The sequence below is a fragment of the Mauremys mutica genome, chromosome 19 (assembly GCF_020497125.1).
Source record: "Mauremys mutica isolate MM-2020 ecotype Southern chromosome 19, ASM2049712v1, whole genome shotgun sequence".
Taxonomy (NCBI): domain Eukaryota; kingdom Metazoa; phylum Chordata; order Testudines; family Geoemydidae; genus Mauremys; species Mauremys mutica.
Window position 1 is genome coordinate 4,302,247 of NC_059090.1, and position 27,106 is coordinate 4,329,352.

A 27,106-nucleotide genomic window follows, 5' to 3' on the forward strand; every position below is an offset into this window, starting at 1 on the left:
CCTTGTCATTATTTACTGCACCCCCAGTCTTTGTGTCATCTGCAAACTTTATCAGTGATGATTTTATGTTTTCTTCCAGTTCATTGATAAAAATGTTAAATAGCCTAGTGCCAAGAACTGATTCCTGCAGGACCCCACTGGAAACAAACCCACTCCATGACAGTTCTCCATTTACAGTTACAACCCCAGCTCCACTGGGATCCCAAGGGCATAAATCAGCATGTGTTACTGACAGCAGGTTTGTTCTCTCGCCATGGCTTACACTTTCTATCCGCCTTTCCTGTCTCTAGCTCTAGCCTGTTCTACACTTAAAGGTTTTGCCAGCAGAGCTATGTTGGTTAGGAATGTGAAAAAAATCACCCTTCTAACTGAGAAAATTATGCCAGCAGAAAGCCCTAGCGTAGCTATGGTGACGCAGGCAAAAAAAAGTCCATTTACATTATTTCTTTTGGGGAATTGGTGTAAGCTATACTGGCAAACAGGGGCGGCTCTAGGCATTTTGCCACCCCAAGCATGGCAGGCAGGCTGCCTTTGGTGGCGTGCCTGCGGAGGGTCCGCTGGTCCAACACCTGCGGGACGTCTGCTGAAGCCGCGGGACCAGCGGACCCTCCACAGGCACGCCTGCGGGAGGTCCACCAAAGCCGCGGGACCAGTGGACCCTCCGCAGGCACGCTGCCAAAGGCAGCCTGCCTGCCGCCCTCGCTGCGCCGGCAGAGCGCCCCCCACAGCTTGCCGCCCCAAGCATGCGCTTGGCATGCTGGGGCCTGGAGCCGCCCCTGCTGGCAAAAGTCCTCTTTCCCCTGTATATGCTTCATGTCCACTAGGAGGTCTGCCAGTATGGCTATAGTGGTATGGCAATGCCAGTAACCCCCTTTCTAATGTAGACAAGACTTGTGTCTCAGAGTCTTAGGGAAAGAGAGAGACAAAGAGACAATCTTTGTTTTGAGCATTGGCCTGCTAAACCCAGGGTTGTGAGTTCAATCCTTGAGAGGGCCACTTAGGGATCGAGAGCAAAAAAATTGGTCCTGCTAGTGAAGGCAGGGGGCTGGACTCAATGACCTTTCAAGGTCCCTTCCAGTTCTAGGAGATTGGTATATCTCCAATTATTATTTCAACAAGGACAAGTGCAGAGTCCCGCACTTAGGACGGAAGAATCCCATGCACTGCTACAGACTAGGGACCGAATGGCTGGACAGCAGTTCTGCAGAAAAGGACCTAGGGGTTATGGTGGACGAAAAGCTGGATATGAGTCGACGTTGTGCCCTTGTTGCCAAGAAGGCTAATGGCATTTTGGGTTGTATAAGTAGGGGCATTTCCAGCAGATCGAGGGACGTGATCATTCCCCTCTACTCAGCACTGGTGAGGCCTCATTTGGAGTACTGTGTCCAGTTTTGGGCCCCACACTACAAGAAGGATGTGGATAAACTGGAGAGAGTCCAGCGGAGGGCAACAAAAATGATTAGGGGGCTGGAGCACATGACTTATGAGGAGAGGCTAAGGGAACTGTGGAAGCAGGGAAAGAATTAACAAGGATTTGAAGGGAATTTTAATGCATGTCAGACAGTTAGCAAGAGTTAGGCTAGCTGTAACCCTAATGACGTGAGACTTCTAGAAGCAAGGACAGGGCCGCCCAGAGGGGGGGGCAAAGGGGGCAATTTGCCCCGGGCCCCGGGCTACGCAGGGGCCCCCAAGAGAGCAGCTGAGGCTCCCGCCTCCGCCCCTCTCCTGGAGCCCTAGCACATCAAGCGCTGTCCTCTGACAGCGCCGCAGCGTGTCTCCGGCGGGGCCCCTGAGCCCCGCCCCGCTCAGAGCCGCGTGGTGAGGGGGCGGGGCTGGGAGCTCCGGGCTGAGCTCAGCTCCCTCCGCTCGGCGTGGAGCTCCTAGCCCCGCCCCCTCAGCACGCGGCTCGGAGCGGGATGGAGCTCAGGCCCCGCCGGGGACACGCTGCGGCTGTCGGGCGAGGCGCTGAGACTCCGGGTGAGGAGGGAGCCGGGGGTAAGAGGCTGGGGCCGTGGCCGGGGGATTGGCTAAGGGGCAGGGAGTCCTGGGGACAGTCAGGGCACAGGGAGGGGGCAGAGGTTGGGGGAGCGGTCAGGGGGCAGGGAATGGGGGGGTTGGATTGTGGGTGTTCTGGGGGGGGATAGGGTCAGGGCCGCCCAGAAGGGACGGGGCAAGAGGGCGCAGGAGCTTCTTCGTTCCCGGTCTTCGCCGGGGGGTCCTTCCGCTCCGGAGCGGAAGGACCCCCCAGTGGCGAATTACCGCCGAAGCGGGAGCCGCGCCGACGTGCAGACCGGTCTTCGGCAGTAATTCGGCGACGGGGGGGCCCTTCCGTTCCGGGACCCGCCGCCAAAGTGCCCCGAAGACCCGCGGCGGGAACCCCCCCCCCGCCGCCGAATTACCGCCAAAGACTGGGCTGCACTTCAGCGGCGGGTCCCGCTTCGGCGGTAATTCGGCGGCGGGGGGCTCCTGCCGCGAGTCTTCGGGGCACTTTGGCGGCGGGGCCCGGAACGGAAGGGCCCCCCGCTGCCGAAGACCCCGGGCCCCCGGAATCCTCTGGGTGGCCCTGAGCAAGGATAGTGTGAGACATAGGGAAAGAACTGTGTACAAAGTTATTACGACCTTGTAACTGATAACCAAATATGCAGGCTTGCTTTTCTTAGGAGTGAGACAAACAAGATAGCAGAATGGCTTATGTATAAACAAAATGTAGTTGTTGCTCTCTATTGTCTGTATTATTGCTAGTTATTGTCTGTAACAAAAGTATAAAGGCTTGCTGTAATTGTTTACCAGTTGAGAGACCTGTCCAGGACTGGGGCGACCCTGTGTCCTATGGCACTCTCTCCCTCCATTGTAATTACTGGAGAAATAATAAAGTATTTGATTTTGCTGCACCCAAACGAAAAAGCGAGAACTGAGTTTTTCTCCGACAATTTGGGGGCTCGTCCAGGATGGCAACGCCCACGGACCCACAGACGGCTACTACGGATCATTCCCCTTCGAACCCCATGGCGCCACATGAGAGGTATGAGACCTTTTGAAATCTCTATTGGGGTGTTGGAGGAGGACTGTCTGTGGGGACGTCTGTCTCTGTTGGGCTCACGCCATCTGAACTTATTGACTGTGCAGCAAGATCAGATGCAGAGTGGTATTGGGTAAAGGCCCTAACAAGGTTAGTTTATAGCAGTACTGGGAACTGCTGAGTTGGCCAAGGTAATGCATAAGGTAATGCATAAGGTAATGCATAGGTAAAGGCATTAGAATGCACCGGTGCTGAGGGGTTTTTACCGCCTCAAGAGGGGTTGTCATACCGCCTCATGGTATTGGTCCGGACCAGGTAAAGATGCATGGTGATAGCTGCTTTCAACTACCTGAAAGGGGGTTCCAAAGAGGATGGATCTAGACTGTTCTCAGTGGTAGAAGATGACAGAACAAGGAGTAATGGTCTCAAGTTGCAGAGGGGGAGGTTTGGTTGGACATTAGGAAAACCTTTTTCACTAGTAGGGTGGTGAAGAACTGGAATGGATTACTTAGGGAGGTGGTGGAATCTCCTTCCTTAGAGGTTTTTAAGATCAGGCTTGACAAAGCCCTGGCTGGGATGATTTAGTTGGGTTTGGTCCTGCTTTGAGCAGGGGGTTGGACTAGATGATCTCCTGAGGTCCCTTCCAACCCTGAGATTCTATGATTCTAATCATATCTCCTCTCCCGTTTTCACTTAGTTATTTCTCCTCAGAAAGGCATGAAAATATCACTAGTCTTTATTCTCCTTGTTATAAACAAATATCTATATTGCCCATCACTATGGCATCTGGACACTTCTTGTGTAGCAGCAAACCACACAAATGGTTCAGGTTCTCCTCCCTTTTCACATCCCTTCCCATCTCAAGCTTGAGGAACCAGTGACCCTGCGTAATGTTGTAAAAATGCCTGTCCTGAAGAGATGAATCTTGCATCAAGTTCTGGAGATCTCAAACCTTTGAAGATCAAGAAGAGCAAAGTATAATGAACCAGACATTAGATACTTGTCTCTCCCACACTGCAAAAGTGGGCGGTCTCCCTCAGGGACCGCATCTCCAGAGACTGTGAACTACCCATTGTCCTCCTAGCCCAGATTGCTTGAGCCTGAGCTTTGAGGTTTAGACCAATTAGAATGGAGCCAGGAGAAAAATTTCCACTCAAAATGGTCTTCTGATGGAGAGTGGCTTTTCCACTAAGGGAAATTTGTGAAGGAAAAAAAAATCCATTTTCCTCAGCATTTAGGGAGTTTTCATCTGAAAACTTAAAAAAAAATCTATTTTAACCAAAAATGGGAAGTTTTTGATTTTCTGACAAACCTGCCCCCCAAAATTTGGGGGGGAAAAAATGAAAAAAAATTCATGAACATTTTAATGGGAAGAAAACTCTTTTCCCAATCAGGCTGGCTCACCAGCCCAGGGGCTGGTGCTGAGCACAAATAATTCCAGTGGGAGTCAATGGGAGCTGTAAGTGCTCAGCACTGCCCTAAGGGCTTGGCTACACTTACAAGTTGCAGCGCTGGTGGAGGCTTTCCAGCGCTGCAATTACACCCCGTCCACACTTGCAGGGCACAACCAGTGCTGCAACTCCCTGGTTGCAGCGCTGGCTGAAAACCCATCCCGGTTGGGGTATAAGGAGTGCAGCGCTGGTGATCCAGCGCTGCTCAGCAGGTGTGGACACTCACCAGCGCTTTAATTGTCCTCCAGGGAATAAGGAGTTATCCCACAATTCCTGTTCAGCCACTCTGCTCATCAGTTTGCACTCTACTGCTCTTGCCTCAGGTGACCCGCCCTTTAAATGCCCCGGGAATTTTAAAAATCTCCTTCCTGTTTGCTGCAGCCAGGTGTGGAGTGCAATCAGTTAATCTTTACAGGTGACCATGCCTCCACGTGGCAAACGAGCCCCAGCATGGAGCACTGGTGAATTGCAGGACCTCATTAGTGTTTGGGGGGAGGAAGCTGTGCAGTCCCAGCTGCGCTCCAGCCGTAGGAATTACGATATCTTTGAGCAGGTATCAAGATCCATGCTGGATAGGGGCCATGATCGGGATGCACTACAATGCAGGGTGAAAGTTAAAGAGCTGCGGAGTGCCTATTACAAAGCCCGCGAGGGGAATCGCTGATCCGGAGCTGCCCCCATGACCTGCCGTTTTTACAGGGAGATGGACGCGATACTTGGGGGTGACCCCACTGCCAATCCCAGGACAACGATGGACACTTCTGAGCAGGCTGGGGGACAGGAGGAGGAGGAGGCGGAGGCGGATGCGGAGGCGGCGGGGGGGGGAGAGGAAAACGCGAGTGAAGCTATTGGGATGGGGGAAGACACCCCAGAGTGGGCATGCAGCCAGGAGCTCTTCTCAAGCCAGGAGGAAAGTACCCAATCGCAGCAGCCAGCAGTTGCAGAAGGACAAGCAGAGGAGCGGGTTACCGGTAAGCGGCTTTTATTTTCTGGGTGGAAATGTTTCTGGAGAGGAAGGGGGTTTAGGGCTGCATGCATGCCAGCCTAGATGTGGAATAGCCCACTGATGTGGTCTATCACGTCGCGGTAATCGGCTGCAGTGATCTCAGCAAAAGTTTCAGCCAGAGCGTGGGCAATATGCCTGCGCAAGTTTATAGGGAGAGCCACTGTGTTCCTTGTCCTAGTCACGCTGACGCGTCCGCGCCACTGTGCCGCGAGGGGTGGGGGGACCATTTCTGAACACAGGGAAGCCGCATAGGGTCCAGGGCGGAATCCACATTGCTGTAAAAGAGCCTCCCACTGTTCCCTAGTGACTCGCAGCAGGGAGATATCTTCCAGGATTAACTCCTGTGAAAAATGTTGGGAGACTCTTTAGTGAAGAGATAGGGATATAGTGAAGATCACCCCTGCAGCTGCATCTTCACTCAACCCCTCTATCACTCCAGATTACCCGAAGCAAGCACCCCTGTATCACTCAAGCCCCACTTCTCCCTCTATAAGCACCCCTCACTCACCATTTCATGGCTTCTGTTGTGTTATGTGTGTGGTAAAAGAATGCTAAACTGAGGACTAAGAACTCCCTCAGTGTAGCAATTAATGTCTGGAGATAGTGAATACAATGCTGCCCTGTTAAATGTATACATTTCTGGCTTTCTACAGTGACCTTGACTGCTGGACTGAGCAGATGTACCACAGCACAGAGGCTGCACAATTTGAGGAAAAATCCCCGAAAGAGCAAGGAGGACATGTTGAAAACTGTTCTTCATCACTCTGCTAGAGAGAGTAAAGAACTGAAGGAGTGGAGAGAGAAGGAAAGCAGGATCCGCAAGAGAAATGCAGTGGCCAAGAGGAAAAGCACAGAGCGGCTGCTAAGCATCCTGTCGCGCCAAGCGGACTCTATAGAGTCACTCGTTGCCATGCAAGCAGAGCACTACCGTGCTACTCCACCCCCCCCGTCCCAAAGCTTTTTGCCTTGTGCCCCAATGTCAGCTCAAACCACCTTTCCCCAGCATCCAGGTTCTTACCACCACCAGCTGCCTCCAACACCTGTACGTTCACCAACCAACGTTCACCAACGTTCACCTGTACCTACCACCCTTACCCTCTGCACTCAACCCCCATCACCATGCAGTATATGCACCCTGAAGTGCAGGATTCATTAAACAGCACTCCAGACAGGACATATGCTAACTTGTGACTGTACAGTTCACCAACCCACACCCCTGCCCTCTTGTGTTCATGAAATGTTGTGTGTCTGTCTGTCTGTCAAGGAAGTTTTTTTCTTTTCAATAAAACAATTCTTGGCTTTGAAAACAGTCTTTATTATAGCAGATAGTGAAAGATACCTTAGCCCAGTAAAGAAAGAGGCACTGCAAATCATTTTAGGGATAATAGAATAACAGTGTAAACAGTGCAATTCACTCCCATGCAAGGCAGCAAACATTACTGTTGGCTTTCAGCCTCAAATTCTTCCCTCAAGGCATCCCTAATCCTTGAAGCCCTGTGCTGGGCCTCTCTATTAGCCCTGCTCTCTGGCTGTGCATATTCAGCCTCCAGGACTTGAACCTCGGTAGTCCATGCCTGACTGAATGTTTCACCCTTCCCTTCACAAATATTATGGAGGGTACAGCAAGCGCATATAACCGCGGGGATGCTGCTTTCCCCCAAGTCTAGCTTCCCATACAAGGAACGCCAGCGTGCCTTTAAACGCCCAAAAGCACACTCCACAGTCATTCGGCACCGGCTCAGCCTGTAGTTGAACCGGTCCTTGCTCCTGTCAAGCTTCCCTGTATAGGGTTTCATGAGCCAAGGCAGTAACGGGTAAGCGGGGTCTCCAAGGATCACAATGGGCATTTCGACGTCCCCTACTGTGATCTTCCTGTCTGGGAAAAAAGTCCCTGCCTGCATCTTCCTGAACAGGCCACTGTTCCGAAAGATGCGTGCATCATGCACCTTTCCAGGCCAGCCTGTGTAAATGTCAATGAAACGCCCGCGGTGATCCACAAGCGCCTGGAGAACCATAGAGAAATACCCCTTACGATTAACGTACTCTGATGCCAGGTGGGGGGGGGGCAGAATAGGAATATGCGTCCCATCTATCGCCCCTCCACAGTTAGGGAAACCCATTTGTGCAAAGCCATCCACAATGTCCTGCACGCTCCCCAGAGTCACGGTCTTTCTTAGCAGGATGCGATTAATTGCCTTGCAAACTTGCATCAAAATGATTCCAACGGTCGACTTTCCCACTCCAAACTGGTTCCCGACCGACCGGTAGCTGTCTGGAGTTGCCAGCTTCCAGATTGCAATAGCCACCCGCTTTTCCACCGTCAGGGCAGCTCTCAATCTTGTGTCCTTGCGCCGCAGAGTGGGGGCGAGCTCAGCACACAGTCCCATGAAAGTGGCTTTTCTCATACGAAAGTTCTGCAGCCACTGCTCGTCATCCCAGACTTCCATGACGATGTGATCCCACCACTCAGTGCTTGTTTCCCGAGCCCAAAAGCGGCGTTCTACGGTGCTGAGCATTTCCGTGAATGCCACAAGCACTTTAGTGTCACACGCGGCAGGAGAATCGATATCGATATCATCGTCAGACTCCTCACTGTCACTTTGGAGCTGAAGGAATAGCTCGACTGCCAAACGTGTTGTGCTGGCGACACTCATCAGCACAGTCCTCAGCAGCTCGGGCTCCATTTGCCACAGAAATTGCGATTCACACACAGAGAGTAAAACAGAAAGACACTCACAATGGCGCCAAACGTTGCCGGAAAGAGTGAATGCTGGGATGTGAAGCGATGCACCACGGGGCGTTGGCACAGGAAGCGGAATGACCTGCACACTTCCTTCCCCTTCCCACAATACTCAGCGCCAAAATGGGACGAGGTGCTCTGTGGGATAGCTGCCCACAATGCACCTCTCAATACAGCGCTGGAAAGTGCTGCAAGTGTGGCCACACTGCAGCGCTGGTAGCTGTCAGTGTGGCCACACTGCAGCGCTGGCCCTACACAGCTGCATGACCAGCGCTGTAACTCCCAGCGCTGCAACTTGTAAGTGTAGCCAAGCCCTAAGAGTGTTGATGAGCTGGGGTCAACTAGATTTGCACCCGGAGAAGTGGGGAGTGAGGGACATTGGGGGAAATGCCTCCTCCAGGAGTTAAAATTGAGCTAACATAGATCAGCCACTAAAGATACATCTACACAGCCCACAGCAATGACTCGCAGACATGGGCTCACAATATGGTGCTACAAATAGCAGTACAGATATTCAGGCCCAGGCTGGAACTTAGGACGCTTCAGAGCCCGAGTCACAAAATCTACACTGCTATTTTTAACACTGTACTGTGAGCCCATGTCCCTTGCCCCAGGTTCTAAGACTCACTGCCTTGGACTGCTGCTCACTGGGTAAAGGCTGTGTAGGGCCAGAATGCTGTGCATGATGGCCTTTTCCTGTTCCTCCAGTCACTTGTGCTCAGGCCCTTAGTGGGTTCTGAGCTAGAGGAGAGTACGAGAGTTGTACATGCAGTGCTGCGAAAATATCCCTGAGTGTCCTTGAAAAACTTAGTCATGTGGCCTGCACTGTGCACAACCCATAGCAATTCTTTACTAGATGCCCTTGTGCCTTGTCCCAGATGAGTCAATCCAGTCTTTCTACCTCCATCTGTCCACTACCATGTTTCTTGCTGTTATAGTCTGTTTCCATGACAGCAGCATCTTTCTCAATGGTTTTCTTACATTTCTGATACATATAGCAATCTGCAGTCCCACTGGGTAAACAGGTAAATAAAAATCCTGTGTTGTGGGACAGAAAAGACATTGGCACACTCACCTCTGCTCTGAACCAACTGGGAACAGCAATTGAGCCAAGACAGAAGCTTTCAGGACTAAGCCGATTCCTTAAAAGGCTAGTGCTCCCAAAATGTTCAGTCCTCTGTCATAGGGTGTACCTGCTCTATAGTGCCCTCCTCCTGGCCAAGTGTGGCACTGTAGGTGCTCCCTGCCTCAATTTCCTCTAATGTCATCAGTAAGTTCAGTGAGGTTGTATATAGGGAATGGTGCCCCTTCTGAGGGGTGTAGTTTATTAACCAAAACTTAATGAAAATACAAGCAAACCTTCACCCCAGGCTCTTATCTGGGAGACAGAGTCAGTCTTAATTTATTGCAGTGGTTCTCAACCTGCGGCCCAGGGGCCACTTGTGGTCCAATTAGCTCACAGCTGCGGCCCATGTGACACCCTCAGGGCCATACAGATAGTACTGGATGTAGCCCACAATGGTAAATAGGTTGAGAACCACTTGTTATTGGTTCCCCTCTGGGTCTACCACTCCCCTAAAGCTGGGTTCTTTCAGCTTGGGTCCTTTCCTTGGAGAAGTCTGGCCCCTTGCCACTACCTGGGGATAATCCTTCACCAGAGCCAGGGAGCTTCAGAGAGTCTACAGCGAGGAGCTCCTGATAGGCTTGACTAACTGCCACTGTTCGGGAGTTCCTGTCCTTCAGAACACACCTTCTCTGGTGAGCCTGCCTCCTCAGCTCTCCTGGCAACTGCTCTCCTCAGGAGGTTCCTGTCTCTAGGAGCTACCCTTCTGAGCCCTGGTAACACTTCCATGCTTGTTAGCTAATTAGCTGCCGTCTGAGTTCACTCTTTCTCCTGTCACAGGTAGGCTGGTGCCTGACTCCCTTGACAGGGCCAGTCCCCTGATACCCTCCTTTAACAATAAATATGATGGACACATACCACTAAGTGTGGGCCCTTTAGTTATTTACCACTCCAAAGTTAGAATATGTTTGCTAATATAACAGTACACGGGGCAAGCTGTATCTTTATTTGGATTCAGCCAAAAGCTTAACTACAATGCTCCAGTTGAAAACAACCCCTGGCAGGGCCAGCTCCAGGGGTTTTGCTGCCCCAAGCAGCCAACAAAAAAAAAAAAGCCGCGATCGCGATCTGCGGCAATTCAGCGGGAGGTCCTTCGCTCCGAGAGGGAGTGAGGGACCCTCCGTCGAATTGCAGCCAAATACCTGAATGTGCCGCCCCGCTCCGGAGTGGCCACCCCAAGCACCTGCTTGCTAAGCTGGTGCCTGGAGTTGGCCCTGGCAGCTCTTTCTTTCGCTCTTCATAGTGACTCCAAGTTGGTGCTCAGAGGATGTTCATGTTTACAGAACTGCCATTTAAGAAAACAGTATTCTGATGTTGTAAACCCACAAATCTTTGCTTGGAGAATTCAGTGGAGTCTTTCATATTATTTAAACAAGGAAATGCAGTGGATCTAATTTACCTCGATTTCAGTAAGGCATTTGACACGGTTCCACATGGGGAATTAGTAGTTAAATTGGAAAAGATGGGGATCAATATGAAAATTGAAAGGTGGATAAGGAACTGGTTAAAGGGGAGACTACAACGGGTCGTACTGAAAGGTGAACTGTCAGGCTGGAAGGAGGTTACTAGTGGAGTTCCTCAGGGATCAGTTTTGGGACCAATCTTATTTAACCTTTTTATTACTGACCTTGGCACAAAAAGTGGGAATGTGCTAATAAAGTTTGCAGATGACACAAAGCTGGGAGGTATTGCTAACACAGAGAAGGACCGGGATATCATACAGGAAGATCTGGATGACCTTGTAAACTGGAGTAATAGGATGAAATTTAATAGTGAAAAGTGCAAGGTCATGCATTTAGGGATTAATAATAATAATTTTAGTTATAAATTGGGGACGCATCAGTTGGAAGTAACAGACGAAGAGAAGGACCTCGGAGTATTGGTTGATCACAGGATGACTATGAGCCGCCAATGTGATATGGCCGTTAAAAAAGCGAATGCAGTTTTAGGATGCATCAGGCGAGGTATTTCCAGCAAAGATAAGGAGGTGTTAGTACCATTATATAAGGCACTGGTGAGCCCTCATCTGGAATACTGTGTGCAGTTCTGGTCTCCCATGTTTAAGCAGGATGAATTCAAACTGGAACAGGTTCAGAGACGGGCTACTAGGATGATCCGAGGAATGGAAAACCTGTCTTATGAAAGGAGACTCGAAGAGCTTGGCTTGTTTAGCCTAACCAAAAGAAGGTTGCGAGGGGATATGATTGCTCTTTATAAATATATCAGAGGGATTAATATTAGGGAGGGAGAGGAATTATTTAAGCTTAGTACCAATGTGGACACAAGAACAAATGGGTATAAACTGTACACTAGGAAGTTTAGACTTGAAATTAGATGAAGGTTTCTAACCATTAGAGGAGTGAAGTTCTGGAACAGCCTTCCAAGGGGAGTAGTGGGGGCAAAAGACATATCTGGCTTTAACACTAAGCTTGATAAGTTTATGGAAGGGATGGTATGATGGGATAGCCTAATTCTGGCAATTAATTTTGGCAATTGATCTTTGATTAGCAGCAGATAAGTATGCCCAGTGGTCTGTGATGGGATGTTAGATGGGATCAGTGATGAGCTGCCAAAATCTTAACAACGGGTTCCCTATAAAAAGTTCTGATTTAACAACGGGTTCCCTATAAAAAGTTCTGATTTAAGGGATGTGCGACAGCATGTATTTTTTGTACCAATAGGGTTACCATACGTCCATATTTTCCCAGGAGGTGATTAAGAACCGAAAAGCCTGACATGTCCAGGGAAATACAGATGTATTTTAACCCTACCTAAAGTTCTTTTTTAAAAAGATGGGGCTGAACTAGAAATGAGCTCCGTTTCAAATGTGTGGGTGGTGATCAGGGACAGTCTCAATTTTTGGGTCTTTTTCTTATATAGGCTCCTATTACCCCTCACCCCTGTCCCGATTTTTCACACTTGCTGTCTGGTCACTCTAGGGTGTGCACATGTGTGGGTCCCAGCTGCTCCCTGCCCCCCCCCCTCATTAAAGCACGTGTGCAGGGTTACTGCCCTGGGAACTGCAGGGCACCAGTGGATGTGGGGCTGGCTGCAGATAGGGGCGTGGGGCAGGGCTAGCTGGAGGCAGGGAGTGACACTGGCTGGCTGTGGGCAGGTGATGCAGACGGGCGGGCTGCGGGTGGCTGTGGGCATGGGGTGGCTGCGGGCGGCTGTGGGCAGAGGCTGGCTGCAGGCAGGGGGTGGCTGTGGCAGGGGCTGCGGGCAGAGGGTGGCTGCGGGCAGGGGCTGGCTGCGGGCAGGGGCTGGGGGTGGCTGGGGGCAGCTGCGGGCAGGGGCTGGCAGGGGGCAGGCTGTGGGTGGCTGGGGGCAGGGGCTGGCTGCGGGCAGGGGCGGCTGTGGGCAGGGGCTGGCTGCAGGTGGCTGTGGGCAGGGGGTGGGGCAGGGGGCGGCTGGGGGCAGGGGGTGGCTGGGGGCAGGGGCTGGCTGCAGGCAGGGGGTGGCTGCGGGTAGGGGGTGGCAGGGGCTGGCAGGGGGCTGGCTGCGGGCAGGGGGCTGGCTGTGGGTGGCTGGGGGCAGGGGCTGGCTGCGGGCAGGGGCGGCTGTGGGCAGGGGCTGGCTGCGGGTGGCTGTGGGCAGGGGGTGGGGCAGGGGACGGCTGGGGGCTGGGGCTGGCTGGGGGCAGGGGCTGGCTGGGGGCAGGGGGTGGCTGGGGCTGGCTGGGGGCAGGGGCTGGCTGGGGGCAGGGGGCGGCTGGGGCTGGCAGGGGCTGGCTGGGGGCAGGGGCTGGCTGCGGGCAGGGGCGACAGTGGGCAGGGGGTGGCTGGGGCTGGCTGGGGGCAGGGGCTGGCTGGGGGCGGCTGGGGGCAGGGGCTGGCAGGGGCTGGCTGGGGGCAGGGGCTGGCTGGGGCTGGCTGGGGGCAGGGGCTGGCTGGGGGCAGGGGGCAGGGGCTGGCAGGGGGCAGGGGCTGGCTGCGGGCAGGGGCGGCTGTGGGCAGGGGGTGGCTGGGGGCAGGGGCTGGCTGGGGGCGGCTGTGGGCAGGGGCTGGCAGGGGGCAGGGGGTGGCTGGGGCTGGCTGGGGGCTGGGGCTGGCTGGGGGCAGGGAAGGCGGGGGAGGGGCGCAGACACTCACGCGGGGGTGGGGGGGGGTTGGGAGCAGCAGGAGGCAGCCGGGGACTCATGGGGCAGCAGCAGGAGCCCCAGGGCCAGAGGTCCAAAGAGCAGGAGCAGCAACAGGGCCAGGAGGCAGCTCACATGGCTCTCGCATCACAGCGCAGCGCCCCCCGACGGCCGGGAGGAGGAATTACAGGCTTCCCAGGCAGAGCCCATCAAAGCTTCCCTCGCAGGGAAGCTAGTTAACAAGCGGTTCTAAAACCGCTTCTAAATTTAACAACGGGTTCGCGCGAACCGGTGCGAACCGGCTCCAGCTCACCCCTGGATGGGATCTGAGTTACTGCAGAGAATTCTTTCCTGGGTGCTGGCGGGTGAGTCTTGCCCACATGCTCAGAGTTTATCTGATCGCCATATTTGGGGTCGGGAAGGAATTTTCCTCCAGGGCAGATTGGCAGAGGCCCTGGAGGTTTTTCGCCTTCCTCCGCAGTGTGGGGCATGAGTCACTTGCTGGAGGATTCTCTGCAGCTTGAGGTCTTCAAACCACAATTTGAAGATTTCAATAACTCAGACATAGGTTAGGGGTTTGTTATAGTAGTGGATGGGTAGGATTCTGTGGCCTGCGTTGTGCAGGAGGTCAGACTAGATGATCATAATGGTCCCTTCTGACCTTAGAGTCTATGAGTCTATGAGTCTATAAAGATGGATTCTTGGTTTCCAAATGTCTCAGAGCTCTCTCTTTCTAATGAGTGTATGCATGCCCCACAATCCTTTGCCAGTTGCCATGACTAACTCCATTGATATATCCTAGTAGATCACAGGTGTAGTGGTCTGAGTCCACCAGAGAGGGAAGTCAGGCTACAAATGGCAGATTCCTAGAAGAGTGAAGAAAGGGGAAGGAAGTGGTCACAACTGCCCTTCTGCTTGGTTCCGTAGTACTGCACAGGGAGGATGTGGGGAAAGCTGGAGAGTAAGAGGCAGCTGCAGGCAGGTCTCCACAGGGCAGGAGAATGGAAAATAAAATGTCAGCTGCTTGACTTTAGCAAATGGACAGATTCCATGACAGAAATGCTGAATTCTTTGGCATTTCAAAAACACCAAATTCCATAGCTGCAGCATCCACACGGCCTTGATTTGAGATGAATGGGGCAGTTCACAATCACATCTAAGAGTGATTGTTTCAGGCTGGCTGCAGATCCCGGCAGACATCACTGAATTCACTGATGCTAAGCTCACATTTTCAAGGTTCTCTTTGCAACCATGAGGGCTAGAAATACATTTTTAAAGGAGAGGAAAGGAAAGAGAGAGTGTTGTGACCTCCCACTCCTGAAACCTACATGATCCAACTGCAGGTTGCAGCCCACAGGTTATGGATCACCTGCTTTATACCACTCACACCATCATGGATTCTTCCCTCGCTGCACCCTGCAGCCACCCCTCTGCTGTTTCCATGAGAGATCCATAGGAAGATCCTTCTCAAGCATCATAGCGAGCAAGGGGTGAGGCATATTCCTCTTTTGGGTTGAGAAGCTCTATGTGCCCCAAACTCCCACCCATCTAGTGGGCAGTCATTGAACTGAGCGTCACTGTTTACAGGGGTTCAGGTCACAGCAACAATTAAATACATTTATAGAGGCACCATGTGCCCAATAATGGCTCATTCCCCTCTGCCCCCAGCTATCCTGTTGTGAGACGACCATGCCCCAGCCTCCTGTGAACTAGCTGCTTCTGAATGCAGCCAGCCCACTTCTGTCCGTGCTCTGGGGAAAATAGGCTCTGGCATCCAGGTTCTTCACCGATTGCTCCCCCAATGGCCAGCCTTGCATTCCAGCCTATACTTCGGGCTGGATGTGTGATACCTGTCAGGCTTCACAACTGCTATCCAGATGTGTGCAGCTGTGGTCTCCTGTCTCTGGGAAGTGACTGGGAGACTTTCAGTGGCTGAGTGGGAGCTTGGGTTGAGGTGCTAGGAGCCAGTGCCTGGTCACATGAGGGTCTGCGCCAGCAGCTCCCACTGCAGGAGTAAGGGGTTTGATTGTAGACTCCTTGGGACAGGACAGTCTTTTGTCTTATGGGGTGGTGGGGCACAGGGAAACTGACACCAGAGACATGGAAGGGGTGAACTGCCCTGCTATAAGGCACCCTGGGTGTGTTACCACCCATGCAGAGCAGGCTGGAGGTGAGTTTTGATCTGCCATTTGTGCATACAGTGCCATGCACATCACACGATGCTGGGTCAATAATAAAAACATGGCCCCAAAGTGGGAGGTTTAACCCATTATAATGCTCGTGTACTAGCTGGGTGTGGAATAACACAGATCACGTGAGGCGGGGAATCAGGGTCATCCCCTGTATCCACAGGGTGTTGTTTGCAGCCCCCTTCCCCCAATCCAGCCAGGGCTGCTCCACCCTCCGCCCCCCCAGCGGTGAGAGGCTGGTCAATAATAAACTACCACTCTGGGCAGGGAGGTACAATTCTCATGCTGAGCGGGGGAGGGGGTTGCTTTCCCCAAACAAAACCCCAGGGTTTTTTTCCAACCCCCTGATCACTAATTAACCCAACCAAACGATCTGAGGAAAATATTCTGCTTGCTTTGGGAACCAAACGACGGCCGCCTCATTTTATCCCTCCCTCGTGCCCGAAACTGGGGGAAAGGCCCATTGCCTTGGTATGAGGAGGGGCAATGCAGGGCGCAACAGCTGATGGGGAACCACCAATCCCTTCTGTGCCCGCTCTTTCCAAGGGGTGTGCATAGGCAAAGGAGATGTTTTATATTTGTGGCAGGTCAGGGCAGTCTCTCTAACCTGCTCCCCTGCCCCATGGGAACGGTACCTTCCCAGAGTGTCGGTTATGGCAATTGCTCAGGCTGCCCTGGCAGGCTGGGCTAAGCGTGGATGCCAGCTGCCCTGGGGCAGGGGAGGGCAGTACAACCCACCCCCCAATGGGAATGGGGCTGCGGCAATGGTTTAAAGCACCTAGTGCAGTGCTGGTGCCATACAAATACATCCTGGCGAGCTGGGGCAGGGGGGGGGAGTGAGTCATTAGGGGACACAAGGTGCCTGTAAAGGGGCACAAAGAGAGACTGAGAGGCGTGGGCAAGGCAAGAAGGAATGTGGTTACATGGGAGGGGGACATGGGGTCACTCCTCAGAGAGAGCTCGGGGGGATCCTTAATAAAAAATAACGGCAACCCGGGGGTCCACTTGTTACCTACTCAAATGACTTTACCACTTATGTTTGTTCCTCCACAGACCCCTAGGCTAAAGCTAAAAAAAACCTTGCTACCTGTAACATCTGTGCAAAATTCAATAAAAAAAAAAAACCTAAAGGCCCCCCGAAAGCCAGGTTATGGGCATACACACCCTTTAAACAACTCCAAATTAACTATTCAAAAATGCCTATGTGTCAAGGCTACAAATACCTTCTTGTTATTGTGTGCCAACTAACCGGCTGGGTTGAGCCATTCCCAACGAGACGAGCAACTGCCTTGGAGGTGGGGAAAAGCCTACTAAACCATGTCATTCCTAGATTTGGCCCTCCTAAGTCTATTAACTCCAACCAAAAAACTCATTTCACTGCCCAGGTTATTCAGGCCCTTGCAAAAGCCCTGGGTATTATCTGGCTTTTGCACACCCCTCGGAAACCACCATCTTCAAGGCAAATATAAAAAATAAATCAAACTCTAAAACTTAAACTCTCTAAACTGTGCGCTCAGACTGGGCTAAAATGGCTTCAGGCCCTGCCTCTAGCTCTTTTGGCAGTTCAAACTGCCCCCAAAGGCCGGCTCCATCTCTCACCCTTTAAACTTTTGTTTGGCAGGCCATACACCAAATTTTCTAATCCAAAACCTGTGTCTAATTTAGCCACTTAAAATAACAAAAAACTAACCAAATATGTTATTTCCCTCCAAACTACTCTCACTTCTCTCCACAGGTACGCAGCTCAGTTTCAGTCCCTACCCGCTAATGTCCCTGCCCATCAAATTACTCGAAAAAACTAAATCTATATAAAAAAATAAAAACACAAGCCTCTCCAACCTCGGTGGGCAAGCCCTTTCCAAGTCTTCCTTACTTCTCACACTGCAGTTCGAGTGCGTAAACGTAACACTTGGATTCATCACACCCAAGTCAAGCTAGCCCCTAGGCCGGGGCCAAAAGCAAACAACTCCAAACCTCAAAAAAGCCCCGCCAGCTCTTCCCACCGCAACCCAAAAAAGCCTAAAGCAAATAATACCTAAAAGGCTGAGCCTCTCAAAAAACTAAAGCTCCTGTTCCAACAAAATAAGCCCTAAAACTTTCACTAACAATAAATTTCTAAATAATAAAACAATGGTTACTTGCTTTCAATTTGCCCTTTGTACATGCCAACCCCCACCCAGCGGTTAAATCCTTGCAGCAACTGGCCACATTAAAACACCTGTCTAATTGCTGGCTGTGCCACCAAACTCATTCTAAAAAAAAAATAGAGTTGTGGGCTGTTCCTGCAAATCTTTCCAAAGTACTCTCCTTGCAAGTAATACAAAAAAACAAATAAGCATAAATAAAAAAATATCAATATAATAAATATAAAACAGTATCTAAAGTTTGGAATTATTACTAAGCAGCTAAGGGGGTCCCTCTTTTTAATATCCTTAAAATTGAGTATATTCTACCCCTTTGCTTAAAAAATGCTAAAAAATTTTTTAAAAAAAGTAGGTTACCTTCCCCTTAAGGCCTGTAACCAAACCCTTCAGTTTAATATTAAAACTAAAACATTTCCCCCTTTAAATACTTCTAAAAACGCCCAAAACTCTCTTGCCTCTTAAACAAAGCCTTTACTGTAAAAGCAACAGGCATTCTTCACCAAAAAAAATAAATCCCCTCGTTCCTCCCGCTGGGCCCCATAAATAATACTCATACATTTTATATAAATATTTACTCTGGCATTGTGTTGCCTCACCCATCCCTTAAAAAAATGTCTAAATGTCCACAGCCCATAAAATCGTTTGCAAGTTTTACAGCTAATTTGTTTGCTGTTATGTATTGTAAAAGCATCTTAAATGCTACCCATGCCCTGGGGCGTTTAAATATCTCCCATTAAAGGTGCCAAAACCGCATGGTAGGTACCCCCAAGCAGTGGGATGTATTAGTAACCTGGCACCACCGAGTCGCGGGTAATACCCTTACCCTCTATTTAAAAACCCCCGGCTTATATTTCATCTGTAGCCATAATGCCTACAAAGCTCTCCCTCCAGATTAGCAAAGTCAATGTGGTGTGGCCCAAATGTTGCCTAATGTCCAAATTAACAGCACGTTAAATTCTAGTCAAATTCTCAACCTAAAAAGTTATTCTCACAAGCTTTTTACCCCCTCCATAAAAACTAAAACCAAGCGGGCCAAAAATCCCTTAATTATCAGGCAAACAGGGTTCCATTCCTTTGTTCGTGCGCTCATTCCTAAAATAAAAGTAGCTAAACTAAAAAAAGCAATTATAAATATTTCTGCAAAGCTTAAAAAAGCAACCAATACATCAATAAATGCTTTCCAAAAACTGCAACAAAAAATTAATAAAATAGCAAAAATAGCTTTGCAGAATAAACGTGTATTAAATGCCATAAATGCTAAAATAGGGGGGGCTTGTGCTCGCATTAAAAAAAATGTTGCTTTTATATTAATCACTCTGGCTTAATTAAAAAAAATTTACAAGCTATTAAAAATGCTGCTGTTGTATTTCATGCTGTATCTCTTAATCACACCTTTAGTTTTAAAACCCTCCTCCCAAACCTTGGGTCTTGGTTCACTGGCCTTTTCCGTACAATTGTTAAATAAATTGTTTTCTGTCTGTTTTTCCTATGTATTAGTTAAATAATAATTCAATATGCAAAATGTCTATGTAATACTGTAACCAAAAGCTCTGCTGTCCGTAAAACAAACCAATACCTGTCTGTTCAGCTTAATCATAAATTACGTAACGGGCCTAACAATCTAAGTTTATCAGGCCCCCCCAAAAACCTGTAAAAGCTATTTGGGGCCTCCCCGCCCTTTTCATAGTTTTGCAAAAAGCCTCCAAAAGGCCTCACGTACACAATACCCTAAACTTTTCAACTAACCTTCCTTTTGCTGCCAAAGGCAAAAAAATCCTGCTTCAAGCCAGTTTTTCCTAACCAAATAATGGTTTTACAGGGTTCAATAACCAACAATAAAATATTAACACGGCATGGTCTTTATCTAAAAGTGTATAAAAAGCTTATAAAACTTGTGTGCAAAAAAATCTTCTATATCTATTACAAAGCTCTCTTTTCTTCTGCAAAATAAAGCATTTTTCCTTATCCCTGTCAGGCTGTTATTGGCTCTCAGCTAAGCAAACCCAATATTTCAATAACACATGCACATACACTTAGCAGGATAAGTCACTGAGGAGACATTATACTTCTGAGAGGCTCCTGAGCATCCAGGATGATGCTAGGGTAGAAGGTGGCCTTTTCTATTAGCAGCAAGGAGGCTGGTTCCCTCTTCTAGACTAGTCAAGGTGAACGGGACAGGTCTTCCCAGTGCTTCTCCAGTAGCTTTCTAAACAGCAGACATATGCTTCTTCAAGAGACAGCACTCGAGTCTTTGTTAGTGGAAGGTACATGGGATCCAGCAGACAGCCCAGGATTGGGAGCCAATAGTTCCAGTTCTGTCCTGACTTGCTGAGACTCCACTGAAATCAATGGGGCTCCGCTGAGGGGAGAGTGAGTCAGTGAAAGGAGAATTAGGTCCATTGAATTCAGTGAGTGAGCAGGGTCTGGTCCTGGGATACTGTAACTCAGAGCAGGGGGTGCTGGAAGCCGAGCCTCCAGAGCTGCAGGGTCCCCTTTCCCATTACACTCCACGAGGGGCTGCCCGAGCCATTTCACGTCAGCTGTGGACACTCCCCTGACGCACACACACACACCGCACTGCACAGCATCTTCCCCAGGGAGCACTATGAGGGTTGGGGTGGGGGTACTGGAACTGGGAGCAGGTTCTAATCCTTGGTCCATAATGCTGGGCCTGGTCCTGCTCTCACTCACTCTGCTGTAAGTGCACTAATTCCCAGGCCTGGTCCTGCTTTCAATCAGCCTGGAGTAAATCGGGGTAACTGTGATGGAGTTGCACAGGGGTGAGGTCAGAATCAGGCTTACTGACTTCAATTGCTCTGAATTTACCCCTGCGTAATTAAGAACAGGATCAGGCCCACAGTCTCCAGTTACACACCTGACAGCACAGCTGTTCACCCCCCTGCGAGGGACAGAGCGGGAGTGTGGGGGACAATGGGGGAGCAGGCATACAGCAGGCTCTCCCTGCCCTGAGGAAGCAGCAGCAGATCACTCACTTGGCTCGTCCCCCTGCCCAAAGCAATGGGTGTTTCCAAAGTGTCCAGACAAGTTTTCTGGACCATTTACTCCTGTAGCACTTCCAGGGGAAGGCTCTGCATTGGATCCTCCAGGAAGAGATGAGCACAGTGACATAGCCTGGAGGCCAGGGGGATCCTGAAAGGGTATCTGGGGTAAATCCAACAGGGGCATTAGCTAGGGATTTAGGGGAAAGAGTTCCATGCTGGGAATGAGGTGCCAATTTGCACTGATTTGTCATTCGGGGGCCGGGGGGACGCAAAGGAGTGTGACTCGCATGCCATGGGGAGGGAGGGCAATGGTTGGAACAGCTGCAGCAGGAGGAAGGAGAAATGGGGGAGGCAAATCCAGGTCCAAATCCCATGACTCAGCCCTATCTCTGATTGCAAATAGCATCGCGTCACTCAACGGGCCAGATCCTGAGCTCAGGGGCCACAGGCAGCAGAGTAACTCTAGGGTCCATGGTGTGGAGAACTGACCTTGCTCATTACCAGAGTGTTGGCCAACACACCGAGCTACAGGGAGATTAAACTCAGAGGCCTAGATTCGACAGGGGTACCAATGGCCTACAGGATGGCTCTCTCGCCTGCAGGGCCAGGACGAGACACTGCCACTGGTGGTGGTGAGATATAGGGCGAGACAGCTGGCAGCAACACAGGCACCAGCGTGTCCCTGCAGCAGTGCTGGGCACTGTCCCTTCACAGACCAGCACTAGGCCCCGCTGGACTGGAGAGGGAGATGGGAGACTTCTGAGCCTCTGGGGCCAGACCCTGCCTTGCTGCGCCGCTGGGAGGCCAGAGAGAGTCCCTGCCCCAGGGGGCTAGAGCAGGATTTCCCCCTGGAACCCAACTGAGAGCCTGAGCCACAGCCCACTAGAGTCAATGGGGGCCTTTCCATGGGATCAGGGCCTGAATCTTTTGCCCAGACCCAAGCCCCTCCTGGTCCCTGCAGCGCATGGCCAGGGAGCTGCCTTCAGCACCACAGCTCCTCGGAGCCAGCATCAGTGGGGAATCAGGCACACCAGCCCTGCCCTGCTGCCCTCGCTCACGGGAACAGTGAGCCAAATTCATGGCCTGGGCCAGTGGAGTCCCAGCAGGGCCGGGTTTGGCTGTGGAAGGCAGCGGGTGACTCAGTGCAAAGGCCAGGATTCAACAGGGTCTCAACTCGGGGGTCGTGTGGACAAAGAGAAAGCCAAATTTCACATGATCAGAGAATAACCAACACATATCCCTGCCTGGATCTTGACCCCGCTCCCTTTGGGTCCCTGTACCTGTGGCCTGCCCCCAGGTTTATAGCCCCACCCTGACACCTGCATATGGGGAGGGGGAGCTGAGCTGTAGTTAACCCCTCAGTGACTGGACACTAACTTGGTGTCACTAAGGACCCCTAAGAACCCTGCCCTATGCCCACAGAGCCAGATTCTCTCTCACCCTGGTGAGGATCAAGAGTAACCCACTGAGTCAATGGAGAGATGCTGTGGTCAAGCTGGTGTGATTGGGAAGGGAATGGGGCCTGTGAGGTTTATGCTGGGTCAGAGAATCACTGCCTGAGCTAACCACTCTCTGCCAGCCTCTCCTGCACCCAGCACTGCCCACCTCTCCCACACCCAGCTCTGCCTGCCTCTCCCGCACCCAGCACTGCCCGCCTCTCCCACACCCAGCACTGCCCGCCTCTCCCACACCCAGCACTGCCCACCTCTCCCACACCCAGCACTGTCTGCCTCTTCCGCACCCAGCACTGTCTGCCTCTCCCGCACCCAGCACTGCTCGCCTCTCGCACACCCAGCACTGCCCGCCTCTCGCACACCCAGCACTGCCTGCCTCTCCCGCACCCAGCACTGTCTGCCTCTCCCGCACCCAGCACTGCCCGCCTCTCCCACACCCAGCTCTGCCCGCCTCTCCCGCACCCAGCACTGCCTGCCTCTCCCGCACCCAGCACTGTCTGCCTCTCCCGCACCCAGCACTGCCCGCCTCTCCCGCACCCAGCACTGCCCGCCTCTCGCACACCCAGCACTGTCTGCCTCTCCCACACCCAGCACTGTCTGCCTCTCCCACACCCAGCACTGCCCGCCTCTCCCGCACCCAGCACTGCCCGCCTCTCGCACACCCAGCACTGCCCGCCTCTCCCACACCCAGCACTGCCTGCCTCTCCCGCACCCAGCACTGCCCGCCTCTCCCGCACCCAGCACTGCCCACCTCTCGCACACCCAGCACTGTCTGCCTCTCCCACACCCAGCACTGCCTGCCTCTCCCGCACCCAGCACTGCCCGCCTCTCCTGCACCCAGCACTGCCTGCCTCTCCTGCCCCAGCACTGCCTGCCTCTCCCGCACCCAGCACTGCCCGCCTCTCCCGCACCCAGCACTGCCTGCCTCTCCTGCACCCAGCTCTGCCTGCCTCTCCCGCACCCAGCACTGCCTGCCTCTCCCGCACCCAGCACTGCCCGCCTCTCCCGCACCCAGCACTGCCTGTCTCTCCTGCACCCAGCACTGCCTGCCTCTCCCGCACCCAGCACTTTCATTCTCTCACCCTGGGGGTCCCGTTGGTAAGAACTGATTTCACAGTTTTCACATGCAGGGATTTCTGGCTAGCCAGTCCCAGAACTGGAAGAGACAAAGACACACAGGGTTGCTAAACCAGAGCCACAGACTAGTTCCTCATGGCCTGGGGCAGGATCACAGAGTCCCCCTGCCACACTGGAACAATGTACATGTATGTCACCAACTAGGCTGCCCAGTGAGAGCTCCCCCACTGGTCCTCACTCCCCTCCTCCCCACCCCTGAGTGCCCCCTGCTGGCTGGGCCCAGGCAGGTGCACCACACCCACACCTGTCCCCAGCCATGCCTGGTGCAGGCAGGCTCACCCTCAGTGGCCGAGTGTGCAGAGCTTTGGGGTGTGTCTACCCAGCACAGCATGGGAGCCCGGGGGGGACTGTTCATTGCTACAGGGAGCAGGTCACACCCAGGGCCCTGCAGCCAGACCCACGGGCCCTGAAGCTGCATAGCGGGCCCTGTGCTGCAGCAGGCTCTCACACTGATGGGATATAAGGGGAAATCTCTGAGCGCTCACTCACCTGCTCCTTATTTTCAACACCAATGATTTCTCCCATCAAGGCCAGGATCCCAATGTGAGTGTTTCCCCTGCCCATCTCCAGTTTGGTCTGGACGATCCCTGTCAGGTCCAATGGGTGGGAATGGGCTGCCTGGAGCAGAAAGCAAAACAGCGGGCAGTGAGGAGTGAGCTCTCCTCGCCTGTGCTGAATCAGGGATCCTGACCCAGCACCAGGAGCCAGAGGCAACTCCTTGCTCCATTCAGCCAGGCTGCAGCATCTCACCTCACCTTACCGAGTCGCTGGAAGATCCAGATCTCAGTGTGATTGTCCCTGTAACATGGCATGATTACAAGATTTCTGAATCTCTGGACCTTTCTCTGGTCTCTCTGTGTGCATTCCACAGGGGTCAGGCCTTTATCTTTACTGGAGTGGAATTCTGTAATTCTCCCACTTTTAGCCCAAGCCCTGGCTTACAGCACCCTGTGTATCCATTGTTCTTACCTTGCAGGTCCAACTCTGCTCACACACCTATAGTTCTTCCCTTCAAGACCAGTGGTGTACATAGAATCATAGGACTGCAAGGGAGCTCGAGAGGTCATCTAGTCCAGTCCCCTGCACTCATGGCAGGACTAAGTATTATCTACATAAGAACATAAGAACATAAGAAAGGCCGTACCGGGTCAGACCAAAGGTCCATCTAGCCCAGTATCTGTCTACCGACAGTGGCCAATGCCAGGTGCCCCTGAGGGAGTGAACCTAACAGGCAATGATCAAGTGATCTCTCTCCTGCCATCCATCTCCATCCTCTGACGAACAGAGGCTAGGGACACCATTCTTACCCATCCTGGCTAATAGCCATTTATGGACTTAGTCACCATGAATTTATCCAGTCCCCTTTTAAACATTGTTATAGTCCTAACCTTCACAACCTCCTCAGGTAAGGAGTTCCACAAGTTGACTGTGCGCTGCGTGAAGAAGAACTTCCTTTTATTTGTTTTAAACCTGCTGCCTATTAATTTCATTTGGTGACCCCTAGTTCTTGTATTATGGGAATAAGTAAATAACTTTTCCTTATCCACTTTCTCAACATCACTCATGATTTTATATACCTCTATCATGTCCCCCCTTAGTCTTCTCTTTTCCAAACTGAAGAGTCCTAGCCTCTTTAATCTTTCCTCATATGGGACCCTCTCTAAACCCCTAATCATTTTAGTTGCTCTTTTCTGAACCTTTTCTAGTGCTAGAATATCTTTTTTGGGGTGAGGAGACCACATCTGTACACAGTATTCGAGATGTGGGCGTACCATGGATTTATTTAAGGGCAATAATATATTCTCAGTCTTATTCTCTATCCCCTTTTTAATGATTTATTAATGAATTATTACAGCCATTGGACAGCCTGCATAAAGCAAAAGTGTTGTTATTTTAGCAGCAGGAACACAGACTTTAAAACAATGAACAGTCTACACACACTTCTCTTATCTAAAGGCTAAACTCCACTGATGGTACCTAGCCAGGCCTGGCTTCCTCAGTACTCCAGTGGATGGCTGTTTCTCAGCCTGCTTCCCCAGACCAGGGCCAGGAGAGTGCTGCTTTTCAAACCTATCACTATTGGCCGTTTCCTGTCCTGGCATTGTCTCCTAGCATCTCTGAAGTGTTTGCTAAGAACTGCCTTATCTTGAGCCACTTTTCCTTCCTGCTTGTTTTCCCAACAGTCCACCATTAAACTAAACCAATATATTCACACAGCAAATATCCCTATAATCAGGTAAACGTACAGTAGTCATAAATTATTATAAACCCATCACACCCTGATAAGCCAATGGGGTTGCTCTTAAGCAAAGTAAGCTGGCATGGGATAAGAGGGAAGATGCTCTCATGGATCAGTAACTGGTTAAAAGATAGGAAACAGAGAAGGACTAAATGGTCAGTTTTCACAATGGAAAGAGGTACATAGTGGTGTCCCAGGGGTCTGTACTGGGACCAGCACTATTCAATTTATTCATAAATGATATGGAAAAAGGGGTAAACAGTGAGGTGGCAAATTTTGCAGATGATACAAAACTACTCAAGATAGTTAAGTCCAAAGCAGAGTGCAAAGAGCTACAAACGGATCTCTCAAAATGGGGTGACTGGGCAACAAAATGGCAGATGAAATTCAGTGTTGATAAAGGCAAAGTAATGCACATTGGAAAACATCATCCCAACTATACATATAAAATCTAAATTAGCTGTTACCACTCAAGAAAGAGAGTTTGGAGTCATATGGATCGTTTGCTGAAAACATCCTATCAATGTGCAGCGGCGGTCAAAAAAGCGAACAGAATGTTCGGCATCATTAAGAAAGGAATAGATAATAAGACAGAAAATATCATGTTGCCTCTATATAATTCCATGGTACGCCCACATCTCGAATACTGCATGCAGACGTGGTAGCCCATCTCAAAAAAGATATGTTGGAATTGGAAAGGTTCAGAAAAGGGAAACAAAAATGATTAGGGGTATGGAACAGATTCCATATGAGGAGAGATTAATAAGACTAGGACTTTTCAGCTTGGAAAAGAGACGACTAAGGAGGGATATGATAGAAGTCTATAAAATCATGACTGGTGTGGAGAAAGTAAACAAGGAAATGTTATTTACTCCTTGTCATACCACAAGAACTAGCAGTCACCAAATGAAATTAATAGGCAGCAGGTTTAAAACAACCAAAAGGAAGTATTTCTTCACACACAATGCACAGTCAACCTGTGGAACTTTGCCAGAGGATGTTGTGAAGACCAAGACTATAACAGGGTTCATAAAAGAACTAGATAAATTCATGGAGCATAGGTCCATCAATGGCTATTAGCCAGGCTGGGCAGGGATGGTGTCCCTAGCCTCTGTTTGCCAGAAGCTAGGAATGGGCAACAGGGGATGGATCACTCAATAATTGTCCTGTTCTATTCATTCCCTCTGAAGTACCTGGCACTGGCCACTGTTGGAAGACAAGATAGTAGGCTAGATGGACCTTTGGTCTGACCCAGTATGGCCACTCCTATGTTCTTATGCTATGCTTTGGAAGTGGCCTGAGGGGAGATGGGACCAGGTCAGAGGAGCCTGCTCATTCAAACAGGAATCTCTTAAAAGGCCCAGGGCCTCATTCTGATTTGAGTCCCATGGTGTAAATGCAGAGTGATGACTCAGACGCCAGTGCAAATGCATACTGATGGGGCTAGGAGTAGGATTCAGAACCAGATTGGGCCATGTGACCATCACAGACACTTAAGAATTCATGGCAAAGGCCCTGCGGTAC

General features: G+C 51.1%; 1 protein-coding gene across 1 annotated transcript in view; it reads right to left on the minus strand.

Annotated features, from left to right (window-relative positions):
• STX1A (syntaxin 1A) overlaps positions 1 to 24,069 on the minus strand; it is a 316,339-nt gene extending 292,270 nt beyond the window's left edge. Inside the window, exon 1 of the mRNA XM_044993859.1 lies at positions 23,833 to 24,069. Within this exon, the coding sequence (XP_044849794.1) occupies positions 23,833 to 23,907 (75 nt within the window). The 5' untranslated portion in view covers positions 23,908 to 24,069. The remainder of the gene's footprint in view (positions 1 to 23,832) is intronic.
• Between the last annotated feature and the right edge of the window lie 3,037 nt (positions 24,070 to 27,106).